Raw genomic sequence first — 16,914 nt, forward strand, 5'->3', positions numbered from 1 at the left:
TGTTTTACCGACGGTAATATTACAGATTATAGAAATCTTCTTCATCTGCCATTTGCCGCAGTTTTGTTGATAGGTAAATCTGACACACGAGGAGTCTCGATAAAAACTCGTTTACTTTCATGACGTAGACTGACGTTTGTGGTGGTAGTTCTTGAATGGCATAACGCGCCGTTAAATAAATACCAAGTAAAATGACAGGTAACTACAGAACCGTTTACGCTTTCGCTAGAGAAATGCACCCGAGAACTACAGACCAAGTCATCCAATATGGAACCGCGGGCTTCCGAACGAAGTAAGTCCCTAAAATATTCGATTTCTGAGGTTATAAAATGGATTTTTCATAAAGAACTCTGACTCCTAGAATGAGTCATAACATTCAGTATTCATTTATTTTAATTCCCTTGTCACAACATTGGCTCTCCTTATTCGTCCATATGTTTAAACGGTGATAGAATTTTGATGATGGGAACCCGATATTTTCGACAGTGACTCTTTATTTTAATTATGTCCGGACGAATATATTTATTTATTATAGGAAGTGACTGCATGACGATGAATATGAATAGTTTTTTATATTATCTTAATGTTTGTGAATGAATCAAGCCAAGTAATTTGTACATATGTATAAATCATTCGATACAATAGGAGTAGATGGCAAATGATATGAAATAAATTTATTACATAATTAATTGGTATAATTGAAATGTATTGTGTTGAAACAAAGGCATTATTTATTTTGTGCAATTTGTGGCTAATGTATAAGTATTTGTGCAATTTATATGTCAATTTTGATTTTGTAATAATATATTCATGATCACTACATTTTGATGCATCTTTTTTTAAATTAATTAAAAATTATAGTTTATGATCTTTGGCATAAATATGGGCATAGTAACATTTTTATTATTTTTAGTAAAAAACATAATAATAATAATGACGGTTTAGTAACAACATCACTGTATTGTCTTTGTAGTACTGGAACTTGACAGTCTTGTAAATCAAAAAGCAGAAAACAATCAGATCAAACCAACTGTTCGACTGTCTCTTTAATCTGACTGAGTTTGTTATAAAGCAAATGGCCAGCGCCAAGACGCGCCTGTTAAAATTTAAACCCGCCTAAACAAACAACATAATTCCGAAAGATGAAATAAGTATTTTCTTCATAAGAAATATTACCTCGCAGCAAACCTAAATATTTAAGAACTTTATTCATTGAAACAACAGTCTAAAAATAATAATTAGACAAAAGTACATCTTTACAACTTTTAAACTAAAATAAAAGTAATAAGAAAATGTTAGTATTAATAAAATAATACCATAAATATCCATGTATAATTATTTTTTTTTAATCTGAATATTCTTGTAGGCCAAATACAAAAATAATATACGTCTAAAAATCTACTAAACAATTACAATTCCTTTTACTGCAACATTTTTTTGGTAATAGATTTCTCTAGATTATCTGTAGTCTGTCTGCAGTCCTTTGTGTATAGGGTTGCCAGATAGTATCCTAAACGAGGACATGTCTTCCCTAACTCCCTAACCTACTGCATGTCCTCCTTTTGTGTATTTTACAAGGATGCCGCTGAGCAGTGAGTGCCGGCCCTGTACCGTGCATAGGTGCATCTCGCTCTGTCTTTCTTCTACGTCTGTGAGTTTTACTTTTGTGTAAGCGCACATAATGCGAATGTTGAAAGAGTTTTCTCTCTAATTAATGCACAATGGATCAAAGAAAGGAACTGACTAAGTGTGGAGTCAGGGGTGGTTCTCTCGTTCGCCTTGCGAGCATGGGCTAATGGTTTTTTCATGTTTTTAGCAATTACATTAAAAATATTACTACTTTTTACTTCAAATATAAATAATTGAAGCAATTGCCTCTGAATTAAAATTTTTTCAATTTTTAATCTCTCATTTTTTGCATGTACAAAGCACTGTAACGCGCGGATGTTTTTGGCACAGTAACAGAAGGGTTAAGTACGGTTAAATACGGGGATCTTCACTGCATAATAAGGTTCGCTGGCTTTGAAGAGGAAACAGTTAACGAAAAGAAATTTGGCTCTCACAAGAAATCATCATCGTAATGCTGATCTTTGGCCCTTTTGACTAATGCAGTTTGCCAACCTCTGCTCTATGGAGTTATTAAGAATAAAATTTATCGCAACAGAGAGGGAAAACGTTTTTGAGAAGGGAATATATAAGTCTAGGCATTTAGAGGGCTTATGACCTGTCATTGGTTGGTTAAAGCGGCCACTTTACACGCTGTATTTATAACACGATTTATTAAATTCTTTTAATTGATATGCTTATGATTCGTAACACATTGAAAAGTTACAATCATAACATTGTTAATATGTTGTTTGCTTTTAAACACCTTGAAACCACACTGTGGAGTTGCCATCAATCTAAATGCTATCTCAATCCTTTGCAGTAATGTGTTATCTTTATTCTATTTTTAGTGCGGGATTATTGGTTTTCATCTATTTTCAAATCATGTTTACTTTTATTGTATGTCTGGGAATCACACACTCTACTAAATTGTCTGTCTTGGATTTTAAATAATATGATAGATGGATATAGATGTTGCTTTATTCTATTTAAACTGTACATCAATGTTTTATTATTTTATTTCCTCATTAATTGACGTCGTCTTTGTGAAAATGTATTTATTTCGAAATTCTTAAGTCATTCGAATTATGAGGAAAAGCGTCCCAACTCCATGGGACTAAAGCTTATATCACATGGGTCAGAAAATGGCTCAAGATCTTGCGCAAGATATGACCCGATGAGTATTGTGTCGTGTAATACACAAATTGGGTGAAATCTGTGGTCGAATTTAGAAAAGTTAGAACACTTCCTATTTTTCAAAAAATATTTTAACTCTTAAAAGGCTGTGCTCAAAAAATTCATTGCACGCAGTGCTCCCTCAAGCAAAAGACAGAACTGTAGTTCGGATGTTTGTAAAAAAAAAACTACAAAATAATTCCTTTTCCATAATTAATAAAAATTCTAATATAATTTAGGTCTTTTGTAGCAAAATAAATTTGAAAATCATATATACGCTGGTCATTGAACTAGCGTGCGCTGCCAATAACCGACTGATTGAACGAATTTCTTGTTTTATTTTTGTCTCTTTCAAACAAATACCGGCCATAGAACAGTGTCTCTGTCTTCTTTATTTTAAGTTCTATTTTCGTTCTCTTATACAGTTAAACAGATTAACTGCTGTATTCGCATAGCACGGATAAATATTTTTTGTATTAAAAGTCTGCTTATTTATATCAATTTCAATTATACAAGTTGAAAATGTCCTGAAGATTCCTAAAACTTAACTAAGGGATTTTATTGATATTTTATCTAAATCATGAACTATGAAGTTTTATTAAGAGATACGAGGCATGTTTGCCACACGGCCTTAGCCACCAAGGTGCTCTTGGACTCCCTTGGTTGGGATGTTTTGAACAACCTCCGTATTCTCCTGACTTGGTGCCTTCAGATTATCATCTTTTCTGAAGGTACACATGGGTGGAATTAAATTTTCAACCGACGAGCAGGTGTAGAAAGAGGTTCTGAGGGGGGGAGGGAGCTGGTGAGAGAGTTATTCGAGGAGGGTATAAAGAAGCTTGTGCCACGGCTCACCACATGAATTGAACGGGGTGGCGATTATGTGGAAAAATAGTCAACAAGTGTATCTACAATATCCTGTAATTTTTTTCAAATGCACTTTTTCTAAAACAATTTAGTACGCTTACTTTCTGAACATTCCTCGTATCTACAAAAAACATCAGTATTATATTTGAATGTTTTTATTTATGTATTTATCACCTAATAATTGTCTTGTGTTTTAAAAAAGAATAAAATTTTGTAATCTGATAATACATAATGTTAGTTATCATGGATCGTGACTGGCCTATGTAGAAGTATTTTATTTATTCTGATTCTTGTGTTTTTATAGTTAAAATATTATATGTAAGTTATCAAAAGGAAACCTGTAAAAAAATCTAATAAAATGACACAGTATTGACCATCAATTTTATATGAAAATAGCGCTGAAGTATAATAAATAGACACGTTACTCCTAAACCAGCAATTGGCAGCCCGCGGGCCAGATCTGCCCTGCGAAGTGCTCTTTTCTGGCCCTGCAGATTTCGCTTATTTTTTTCATAAACCAGCACGTTCAGGGTAACGAGTGTTGTAGTCAGCATGTTTTGTATTAAAACGCCGTTTCAAATTGTCTTCTTTCATTACGGCAATTCTTTCATTGCATATTAGGCACATTAGTTATAAATCAGTCTTTTGGTTGACGATCACGTGGCCCCTAAAAATAAATGGACATATTCAAACTGCCCGCCACGAAGTAAATATTGCATTGCCCTCGAAATTTTTAAAGATATAGCAAATCACAATACACTTGTAATCGTTAATGTAAGAAAGAGATATACACATTATTTCCTTTGTTCATATTTATTTAAGTGTAATTCGTTACCGCAGCAACATACACAAGCTGGCAGCCGCTAAAATTTTGAAAAACGTACTTAAAAATATAACTAATTGAATACTTATTTCATAAATTGGATTGTATTTACAAATTAAACAATATATCTTCTGTTTTTCGCAGATGCAGTGTTATTAAACCATTTTTTGATCACACACATTCTCATGTCCAAAGGTTTTAATTTTTGGGGCCTTTTCTAACGAGTTGTAAATAACTCACTATTAGAAAATGGATTCAGGTTATGGTAGAGCGAAATTCAAACCTTGGACCTCTGATCCGTGAGTCTGCGACACTAACCACAAGACCACGTCAGATCAACACGCAGGTTGATTTAATTATACATCACTCGAAAATAATAAATTTCATACTTGTACCGGAAGAATTCTACACGTGGTCATTTTTTTTATTGTTATACAAATTTATTTATGTAATTTTACGGCAAGAAAACAACTTAAATGAAGAAAAACTTTAAAAGGAATTTAACCTGAAACGCCAAATATGCAAAAATAAAATGGGTAAAATGGCTGTTTTCTGCGTACTTTGTACGTTTTAAAGTTAATTAGTTCTAATGACATGCAAGTTTCATTTTTACATGAAGTAAAATGTTTGATGTGGTAATGATATTTGTTTACCACTAATGTAACGGACGGTTAAATATGAGAATAAAATGCAATAATATAGTTAGGGCCCCCGGTATCTGTAGGCTAAATGTTGGACCCACAATAAAGGATGAATATTCCACTTTCGGGTCTGACTTTAGCGATACCGGGGTACTATAGAGCAGGAATTTGTGTTACAGGCCCTAAAAAGGGCCTGAATCTAGACGTTTGACGCGTTATTGCCCTAACATGCATATTTGTATTTGTATAAAGACTAAGGACTGCCTTAAAAAAGGCATTTTGTAATTGATGTGGCGCGTGCGGCGGCTCCCAGCGAAGTGACCGGGCCGAGCGCCGGCACCTCCCTATATGCACTTTGGGGGAGGCGCGCCGGCCGGGTATAGTGGGAGCGGTATTTCCCCCCCACTCCCGTATTGGCCTAACGCCGGTTCGGACGCAGGTAGCGGGAGCCCGCAACACGCCCTATATAATGTGTACATTTACAACAATAAATATTGAGTTCGCCTCGAGACATCAAGTTAGTCTGATTGTTTCATTTCGTCACCCCGCCCGACCTCCCGCTCTACTACTGGATCTACACCTTGGACTTGACCATCGCTTCACCCCAGGACTACGAACCAGTATCTTCCACCGACCTACGCAGTGACACCGGACTTGAGAGGAATTTCGAGACTACATAACTTTCGGGATTTACGACCCCGAGAGCGACGACGGCAGCGAGACACGGCCAACACCTACCCCTTGCTACAGGATTGTGGAATACAGTCCAAACTGTGACTTGTACAGTACAGTTTCTGGTCCTTCGACTCGCCGGATTGTGATCTTAAGCTGCCATCTACTTTGAGTCTTCAGCCGAGACGAATCTACGATGCCCGCCTCACTACGCTCTGGAAAGAACGCCGAGGAGCAGCCCACCAAGCCCGTATCGGATGGAGATTCCGATTCGGAAGGTGACATCACTCTTCAGGAAGAAGCAACCCCCTCGCCGACTGCGACTGACGAGACGCTGCAGAACGAGAGATCTGAGAGGCGTCGGGAGAGAAGACACTACGAGAAGCAAATCAAGCAATTGATGTCGCTTTTGGGAACTACAAGCAAGCTAGCCGCTCAGCCAGACACCGCGCAACTCAGAGCGCGGACCGCTCTGGCCCAGGCGGAGAAGGAAGCTACATCGAGCGCGCCCCAGGACCGGGACGCGCTAGTCATTGATCCTGTCTACCCCAAGAGGAACGAGCCTTTCTCTGAGGAGGACAATCAAGAGGCGAGGCCGAAGGAAACGGCGCGCCGCAACACAGAGAGATGGGTCGAGGAGCACACCAACGCCGAACCAGCCGACCGTTTCACGCTGGCACTCGAGGCCTTGCTGGCAAAGCAAGGAGGGAATCGAGGACAAACCCAGGAAGAGGAAACACGCATCGGCGCCATGCTCGCTCGACAGGGGAACGCCAGGGAGCTACAGGACTTCAGCGGCAGCCCCGTGCATTGGCCGGCATTCTGCGACCAATTCTGGGAGTCTTCAGAGCTGTGCCAACTGACGGACCCGGAAAACCTTCTCAGGCTGAAGAAGGCACTCAAAGGGCCCGCCCGGGCGCTAGTGGAGGGACTACTAGTGGAATCAAAGGATGTTCATAAGATCATGAGCACCCTCGAGACGCACTACGACCGCCCGGACGTCATCATGAGCACGCAGTTGGACAAGCTGCGAAAATCACCGCGACTGACGGCAGAAAGCACCATGGACGATTTAGTGGAGTTCGCGATTGCCGTACGGAACATGTGCCTCACGTTGGAAAAGAGGCGCAAAGAACATCTGCATTCGGACGAACTGCTGAACGAGATGGTGCTTCGACTCCCGTTTTTCACGCGGCAACTCTGGGTGATGTCGCGGAAAGGAGCTAACAAGAAGGCAACACTTCGCGACTTCGTGGACTGGATCATGGTTTTCGCGGACAACGCCAAGGACGCCTGCGCCTTTGAAAAGACGAAGTTACCGGCGCGTGGAAAGGAAACAGTGTTCGCGGCGACGGAATCACGGCCAACAACAGAATCAAAGTGCGCGAAGTGCGGCCGTAGCGGTCATAAGTTAAGTGCATGTAACGAGTTTGCGAAGATGTCGTTATTGACGCGACGAGACTTTGTGCGAAATAGAAAATTGTGTTATCGGTGCCTGAGTGACGGACACCGAGCAAACCAGTGCCGAAGCACCGCTAAGTGCAACGTGGGTACGTGTACAGCGAACCATCACAAGTTATTACACAGCGAGCCGCGAGTGAATAGCGCGGACAGCGTTAGTGAAACCGCAATAGTGCCCGACGGGAATCAGTTCGTCGGGGTAATGAGCGGACCGAATAGTGACTCGAAAGTTTTATTAAAAGTGATCGAAGTGGAAATAAGCGGACCACGGGGTCGCGTAACAGTGAACGCGATGCTGGACGAAGGTTCCACTATCACGTTGATAGACAATGAAGTCGCGAACAAAGTGGGAGCCCGCGGACGCAGTGATGTGATCTCGATCCGCGGAATCGGTGGAAATAGTGCAACAATAGACACGCGCCGAGTGCAAGTGAACATAAAAGGAAATAGTGACATTTCATATCGCATCGGAGCGAACACAGTGCGAGAATTGAACCTTCCACAAGCGCCGTGTGCACGCAGTGGAACCGCGAACGGTTCGAGAATTGTCAAGCCACAAATGATCATCGGGCAAGACAACGCTGGCGTAATAGTGTCGCGGGAAGTGATAACGAACGGTGATGAAATCCGTTCAAGAACCTTGTTAGGCTGGGTGACTCACGGTAGAGTCAACGGCAGCGCACTGGCGCAAAACAACATTACGCTCGCGACTATGAGTAAATCAAAGTGCTCTACGGTAGTGAATCGCGAGTGTAGCGGGCTTGTAATGCCGCCTATAACCGCGGCAGTGAATCGCGCGCGTAACGGGCTAGTAATGCCACTCACAACCGCCGAAGTGAATAGCGAGTATAGCTCGCTAGTAATGCCGCTTACAATCGCGGAAGTGAATCGCGAGTGTAACGGGCCAGTAAGGCCGTTTGTAACCACCGAAGTAAATCACGAGTGCCGCGGACAGAACGAGCGTATCGTGTCGGAGCTACCCACAAGCCCGACTGACTGTGATAGTGCGCAGCAAACCAAGTGCTGCGTTAATTTACAAAGTCTTGTAAAAAATAACTTCACAATCGACTCGTTGGGAGTAACGAGTGCCACGCGCGTTGACAGACAGATAACGCGCGCATACGCGATCATGCAAGCCACGACAAAACCTCTTCAGGATGGACATTGGGAGACTGGACTCTTGTGGAAAGACGGAGATACGTGGTTGCCCAACAATAGGCAACACGCTCTCAGCCGCCTGGAAGGAGTGGAAAGAAAATTAAGAAATAACAGAGAGCTTGCCGCCGCATATCATGAGAAAATGAACGGATACTTACAAAAGGGATATGCATCCGAGGTATGTGAAAGTGAATTAAATAACGTACCAAAGAGGTGGTACCTGCCACATTTTGCGGTCATTAATCCGAAGAAACCCGCCAAAATACGGGTAGTCTTCGACGCCGCAAGCAAGTATAGAGGCGTCTCTCTCAACGACAAGTTAATGGCCGGACCGGACCTATTATCATCGCTATTGGGAAATATGTTTCGATTCCGGGAGGGACATATAGCGCTTGCGGCGGACATAAGTGAAATGTTTTTACAAATAAAAATCACAAAACAAGATCAACTCGCTCAACTTTATCTCTGGCGAGATAATCCGGAGTCGATGCCGAAAACCTACAAGATGACGTCAATGACTTTTGGAGCCGCGTGCTCACCAAGTTCTGCGCAGTATGTGCGAAATACAGTGGCCGAACAGAGTCAGAACGAGTTCCCGGAGGCAGCGGCGGCATGCAAATCCAAATTTTATATGGATGATTATTTGGACGCCATGGACGATGCCGGCGCTGCTGAGAAAATGGTCCGGGTATCCGAAGTCCTACGCCGAGGCGGGTTTACACTGACGAACTGGGCTAGCAACAAGAGTGAAGTGCTCAGTTTGGTGCCGCCTGAAGCGCGCGCCGCGCCGGCCACGCCGATATACCTAACGGAAGCGCACGAGACGGCCGGCGCTACAAATGAATTCACAGGACGAGTCCTGGGAGTGACTTGGAGACCTGCCACAGATGAGTTTATTTATCAATTCGACGACCCACTCGGCCAGGGTAGCGACAGTTGGCCCACTAAAAGGGAGCTGTTGAGTGCAGTGATGCGAGTTTTTGACCCGGTCGGATTCCTGGGATGTCTCGTCATCCGCTCTAAGATGCTCCTACAGGATGTATGGAGGGCTCAAACCGGATGGGACGAAACGATAAGAGAAGATCATAAGACTAGATGGCAAAATTGGATCGCACAGTTAGAAAATTTAAATTGCGCCGTCCCCAGATGCGCCATAGTAAGTCGGTGGAACCGCCGAGAACTACATCTATTCAGCGACGCCTCGGAAGTGGCGATCTGCGCAGTAGCTTACTACGTGGAGAACACGACCGAGGGCAAGAAGACCACCTTTATCAGCAGTAAATGCAAAGTGACGCCGTTAAAGGTGATGTCAATACCGCGCCTTGAGCTACAGGGCGCACTCATGGCGGCCAGACTGGCGGCCACCATCAGGAGAGAAACCCAGTGCGCCATAGAAAAGGTGGTGTACTGGACTGACTCCACAACGGTCCTGTGCTGGATCCGGTCGGAGCCGCGCGCTTACTCAACGTTCGTGGCCAATCGGCTAGGTGAGATAGACGAACTCACCGACGCCGCGGACTGGAAGTGGGTGCCGACAAAACTCAACCCCGCCGACATCGGTACGAGAGATGGCCGCCCGCTTGACCTGTCCCTCGAAGGAGTATGGTTCCAGGGGCCAGACTACCTCCGGCAAGGAGAAGGATCATGGCCTCGAGAAAAGAAGATGACGCCCACTCCGGACGATGCGATGCTGGAGAAGAAAGCAGAGCGAGTGGTACTGGCGATAACCACCAGCGAGGCGCTACCCGCGCCACAGCGATTCTCGTCGTGGAATCGCTTGATAAGAACAACGGCGTGGGTACTGCGCTTCGTGAGAAAAAGCCGCCGAAGAGACGGCGCCCGCAAAGTTGGCGAACTGACGGCCGGGGAGCTAGAAAATGCTGAGCTCCATTGGGTCCGTCAGTCGCAAGCGGACGCTTTCGGCGGCGATATACCTACCCTGAGACGGGGGGAGCGACTCCCTGCGCGGAGCCGCCTATACGGGCTGACGCCGCACATAGACGACAAGGGTGCCGTGCGAATGGGAACACGCTTGAGGAACACAGATACATCAGAAGGACTGAGGGCGCCTATAATATTGGATGGCGCCCATAGATATACCCGCCTGCTCCTGGAGGAGTACCACAGACGAGCCGGGCATCCGGGGACGGAGAGAGTGTTATGTGACGTGAGACGTAACTTCTACGTGCTCAAGTTACGAGGGACGCTGAGAAATATAAGTCACAGATGCGCCATCTGCCGAGTTCGGCGAGGACTAGCCGGCACACCGCAAATGGGCCAGATACCGGAGGCGCGAGTGGCCAGCTACCAACGACCATTCACCCACTGTGGGTTGGACTACTTTGGCCCCCTATATGTTACGATAGGGCGACGCCGGGAGAAGCGATACGGTGTTTTATTCACCTGTATGACGACCAGAGCCATACACCTTGAGTTGGCATCATCCCTGACAAGTGACGCGGCCATCCAAGCCATCAGACGGATGACCGCTAGAAGAGGCCAACCAAGGGTGATCCATTCCGATAACGGAACAAATTTCCACGGCGCCGACAGAGAAATGCGAGAATCAATTGCCGATCTCCATAATGACGCCGCATTCCAAATAGAACTTGCAAATAAAGGCGTAGAATGGAAGTATATACCGCCATCCTCACCGCATATGGGTGGCGCGTGGGAGCGACTAGTGAGATCAGTTAAAACCTCCCTAGTCGCTATCCTCAAAGAACAATCTCCACGAGAGGAGACCCTGTTGACGGCGTTCGCCGAGGCCGAATTCTCGGTAAACAGCCGTCCCCTTAGCCATGTGGCGGTGGACCCCGCAGATGAAACCCCATTGACTCTGAACCACTTCCTAATTGGTTCGGCCGGGGCACGCACACATCTCGCCTTCTACCCCAAAGAAACGGAGAATATCTGCCTGAGAAAGCAGTGGCGGATAGCTCAGCAACTAGCCGACAAATTTTGGCGACGCTGGCTGGGCGAGTTTCTGCCTACACTAGCACAGAGGAAAAAGTGGCTCGATAGATCGGAGCCATTAAAAGTCGGCGATCTTGTAGTGATCGCCGACCCATCATCACCCCGCAACCAGTGGACAAGAGGGAGGATCATGGAGACACGACTGGCTGCCGATGGACAGGTGCGGACCGCACGAGTTCAGACGGCGGCCGGAGAATATGCCCGACCAGCGATCCGGCTCATCCCACTACTGCTAGAGGACCGTCCAGAGAAGAAGATGCCCCCGCAGCCGAACAGCGTGGCATCGGGGGGAGTGTAACGGACGGTTAAATATGAGAATAAAATGCAATAATATAGTTAGGGCCCCCGGTATCTGTAGGCTAAATGTTGGACCCACAATAAAGGATGAATATTCCACTTTCGGGTCTGACTTTAGCGATACCGGGGTACTATAGAGCAGGAATTTGTGTTACAGGCCCTAAAAAGGGCCTGAATCTAGACGTTTGACGCGTTATTGCCCTAACATGCATATTTGTATTTGTATAAAGACTAAGGACTGCCTTAAAAAAGGCATTTTGTAATTGATGTGGCGCGTGCGGCGGCTCCCAGCGAAGTGACCGGGCCGAGCGCCGGCACCTCCCTATATGCACTTTGGGGGAGGCGCGCCGGCCGGGTATAGTGGGAGCGGTATTTCCCCCCCCACTCCCGTATTGGCCTAACGCCGGTTCGGACGCAGGTAGCGGGAGCCCGCAACACGCCCTATATAATGTGTACATTTACAACAATAAATATTGAGTTCGCCTCGAGACATCAAGTTAGTCTGATTGTTTCATTTCGTCACCCCGCCCGACCTCCCGCTCTACTACTGGATCTACACCTTGGACTTGACCATCGCTTCACCCCAGGACTACGAACCAGTATCTTCCACCGACCTACGCAGTGACACCGGACTTGAGAGGAATTTCGAGACTACATAACTTTCGGGATTTACGACCCCGAGAGCGACGACGGCAGCGAGACACGGCCAACACCTACCCCTTGCTACAGGATTGTGGAATACAGTCCAAACTGTGACTTGTACAGTACAACTAAGAAAAATTTGCTGAACAGTCCAAAAATACTTTTTAGTAAACATAAACGACAATTCTTGAAAAAAGTCAAGTTTCGTGTGATATAAATCCGTTAATTTTATGAACGCCATACGAGAGGGTTTATGACGTAAGCGCCAAAATTTACGTCCGATCTCCACGGGAGCTCATACGATGCAACTGAAAATTCCGAATAAAATGGTATATATAACTCAATAGTATAACTAGATAAAACTCAATAAAATGGTAAACATAACTTAATATTCCTATATATGCAACTAAAGCTCTTGTCCTTTTGCGTCTAGATTACTGAAATGGAATATACGCAAATCTCCCAAAATATCAAACTAATAAACTTCAATCTGTTTTCAATGCAGCAGCAAGGCTTATTACTGGAGTAAAAAAAATATTCTCAAATCTTCGAGGTTTGCACTGGTTAACCTATTCGACGCGACAAAAATATCCCCGGCTACGTTCACACGCGGCAGTCCTTTTGCCTAATCTTATTTATGACTTTAAACAATAATAACGCTCATATTTTAACATCTTGTGTTAATGAAATCATCACAAAGATTCTAAAGTACGTTTCTAAATGTAAATAAACACCTCAAACGTTACTAAAACTCGATAAATCATCGAAAATAATCTCCCATACAAGGCCAGCGTCGCCATAGCTAGACTACATAAGTAGATGCGTGCATATAGTATATAATAATACGTACCGCATAACAGAGCCATGCGCGGGTACCGCAGCAGACTACACCGCCGGGCGCCGTTATAGTTTTTATAGTAAACACTTGAAAAGGTCTTAGATTAAAAATAAAACACTTAAAAATACATAAACAACGAAATGTTTTCTATTATAACTGTCAGAGAAATCAGTATTTTTTTTTGTCATGATATATTTGAAAACATTTGTCAACGCACAGCGCCACATTACATTCCGCACACACAAATTTAGTTTGTTTTCTCATTTTCGGTTTTAGTTTAGAAGTAGCACAGACACGACATCTTCGACGGGGGTTTGGCACTTTTTCTGTTGGAAGAATTTTAACGAGTATATGTTTATTCGTTATTGACGAGGATGCTCGAAGTGGGTTATCGCTTGATGTTGTAGGATGGAAAATATGGGGTACAACTTTGTGATATTTTTTCACTAATTGTTCAATTACTGCCAATTGGAAATCGGCCAAGCTAATTTTTTTTGATTTTATTGTTTGAAACATAATATGTGCATTTAACAAATAAAGGTCAATAATATGAAAAGCTACTTTTCTATACCACTTAACTGATTTTCTCATGCAATTCAAGTTGCTAAGCATCATGTCTGCTTTGTCAACCAGCCCCATGTTTTTATTGTAATCTAATACACATTGCGGTTTTAAAATAGGTTCTCCTGTTGTCCTATTGGTTTTCCCCGATGACGCCATAGATTCATCGTGAAGTGTTGTAAGCATGTGTACTTCGCGTTTATCGTGCCATTTTATTGCTAGTAATGGAGACTGAGACTTTGATTGCACTTCTCCTTTTTTCAGTTTTTCGAAAATTGGCATATCTTTTCTGTTTTTTCGGACGGTGCCACAGGCATTAGTTTTTTGGTCGTGAAGATACTTAAATAACTGGGGACTGGTATACCAGTTATCGCACCATAAATTATGACCATTTCCAAAATAGTCCGATAACAGTGTGGTAACTACAGCACCTGTAATACCGAGACAGTGCGTATTATCGATTTCAGTTTCAGCTCCGACGTATTTAATAAAATCGAGAATAAAACCCGTTGTGACGTCGCACAAAACAAACATTTTTATGCCAAACCTGTGACGTTTCGAAGGGATGTATTGTTTAAATAATAAACGACCTTTGAAAACAATAATGCTTTCGTCGATACATAAATTTTCATGAGGCATCATGGTTGCTTTAAAAATTGTTCTGGTATGGTCAAGAAGAAATCTAATTTTATAAAGTTTGTCAGTCGGTGTTTGGACATTACTATCACTAAAATGGAGCATTTGCAACAATAATTGGTACCTGTCTCTGGGCATCGTCATTCCAAAAAACGGAGTGTGAAGTATAAAATTTGTACTCCAATATTCTTCTATCGTCAAACGCTTAGTCCTCGTCATTGCGAAAGTTATAGCCATGAAAACATACATTTCCGAAACTGTTGTGTCCACCCATTTGTGAATTCTCGCCTTTTCCGTAAAATCAACAGTGCTCATTTTGTACAGATAAAACTTATTGGATTCGTTAACTATTTTTGTCATAATATCTCTATTCAAAAAATGTTCAAAAAAGTCCAGTTCTACGGAATCTTCAGTTAACATTGTATTAGGATTAATACCTGATGCGAAATCATCGAATTCGTGTATTATAGGTACAAAAGGGCCTGCAATCCACGAGGCGTCATCACTTTCCTCGACAGTGATTTCAGTATCGGAATCATAGTTATCGGGTTCAACAGCTTCAGTACTATTTTCACTCTCAGTCATTTCAAAATCTGAGTCTATTGATTCTAAATTATTCAAAATTTCATCGCTGCTAAGACCGGGACCCGACATTTTAAATTTTGGGAACTAAAAAAAAAACACTCAAAAAATCAATTTCTAAAAAACACGCACCATAACTTATTAAATATATTATTTCAATGTTCAGTTTTTTTTTACTACGCGATACTAAAAAAAACACTTATAAATAAATAAATACGAGAAATATAAATCAAAAAAGTTTTAAACGCGATAATAGAAGTTTACTGATATATACTAAAATATCTTACTATGTTAAAGCATGTTACACTAAAACAGGATGCACATTATGACTGTTTGCTTATTATATTTACTAACACATCACCGAATGAAATAAACTCACTAATAAAACGGAACCGATTAATTATATGTAGTTCTTCACATACGCAAAAAAGCAAAGAATACTTCGATTGGGAGTCGTTGCAGGCCGCCGCTTATCTGAACTAAATACCCACTTACGTCACCACGTTCTCAACGGCGCGGGAAGATTTAAAACTGCTGTCGATCAAATCAAAATTAGGGTTCGTCTTAAAACTGTTGCCTGATTAGCTGGGAACCATATTTTGGATAAAAGACGCAAGATGTCAGTAGTGTGATGATTCGAGATTTTTTAGAGACAAAGTTTGGACTTCAGCTAGTATGTTTTCATTCAGATATCGCGTGAGAAACTCGCGACTCACCAGTGAGTCGCCCGCGTACAGGGCAAGTACACGGTGGCTCACCGGTGAGTCGCCCGCGTGGATTGGGTTAAAAAGCCCAGAGAGAATAAAATACAAGCTTTGCTGGACAGTATTCAAATCCCTTTCTAAAATATCTCCAAAATACCTATCGGACCTTTGTATTAGGGAAAATACATTTCAAATAAAATTTACTGTTAGGTCAGCATTTGATTCAGGAAGAGGAAAACTTGTCGAAATCCGGCGCTCCCCAAACACTAGATTTGGAGATCGTGCTTTTGCTGCTGCCGGCCCCTCTGCTTGGAACCAATTGCCTTCAAACTTACGAATCATCGACAGTCCCAGTCAGTTCAGATCCCAACTAAAATCCCACTGCCTAAGACTATCATACCCTCAATTTTAAATCTGGAAATATAATATATCACTTAAGTTTAGTTAGAATGTAAGTTTAGGTATACAATTGTAAAACGCCCTTGAGGTGATTTTTTACAAAAATGGCGCTATATAAATTAGCCAAATATTACTATTATTATTATTATTATTATTATTAATAGTCTTTTTATTGTTGATTTGTACCAAAAATATATTAGTATGTCTTATACTGATTTAATTTCATCTTTAAATCATCATTTTAGTTTTAATAATGAGTATATTTATTATATTTGTCGGCCTGTGGTGTAGTGCAAGAAGTCTCGGGCTCGATTCTCGACATGGTTGACATGAAATATTTATTTTTAAAAAATGATTTTACCCTACAATATTACGGAGTCCCTTGATTGGCACCTGAAGCGTAAGACTGATCATCTTACCTTCACGTAACAAAAAAATCAAGATACGCTGCGATTGGTGTACCAATTCCCCTATGCACCATTAGGTGTGGAAAGGGAATGATGATATTTATTATAACAAAAATGGCATTTATAAATAAATAATCAAGAATATTTTATTTGTTTTTCAGGGCCATGTATTTGGATCACGTCCTTTACAGAATGGGTCTTCTGGCTGTACTTCGTTCACGAGTAAAGAATGGTGAGTTTCCTTATTATTCAATACGTTACATTTGTACTAAGATAATATTACTTATCATAGATAAATAACGCTATCTTTATAGATCTTTAAAATCCATATCTTTGTCTAATCAATTGATTGTTGATTCAAAGTTTTGCAAAATATTTACTCTAAAGACAATTGAATTTTTTCGTCTTATTTTATTTGAATTTTATGGCACAATGCTCTTCGTAATACAAAATAAATAATATATAACGA

The 16,914-nt window shown here is 42.2% G+C and overlaps 1 protein-coding gene across 1 annotated transcript in view; it reads left to right on the top strand.

Annotated features, from left to right (window-relative positions):
• Nucleotides 1-90: 90 nt before the first annotated feature.
• Nucleotides 91-16,914, top strand: part of nst (phosphoglucomutase 3-like protein nst) — a 33,959-nt gene continuing 17,135 nt past the window's right edge. The window contains exons 1-2 of the mRNA XM_088236056.1: nt 91-292; nt 16,607-16,677. Of these exons, the coding sequence (XP_088092182.1) occupies nt 192-292; nt 16,607-16,677 (172 nt within the window). The 5' untranslated portion in view covers nt 91-191. The remainder of the gene's footprint in view (nt 293-16,606; nt 16,678-16,914) is intronic.

Source organism: Micrasema longulum, unplaced genomic scaffold (genome assembly GCF_059751315.1).
Source record: "Micrasema longulum isolate JH-2025_06_02 unplaced genomic scaffold, ASM5975131v1 h1tg001495l, whole genome shotgun sequence".
Classification (NCBI taxonomy): Eukaryota; Metazoa; Arthropoda; class Insecta; order Trichoptera; family Brachycentridae; genus Micrasema; species Micrasema longulum.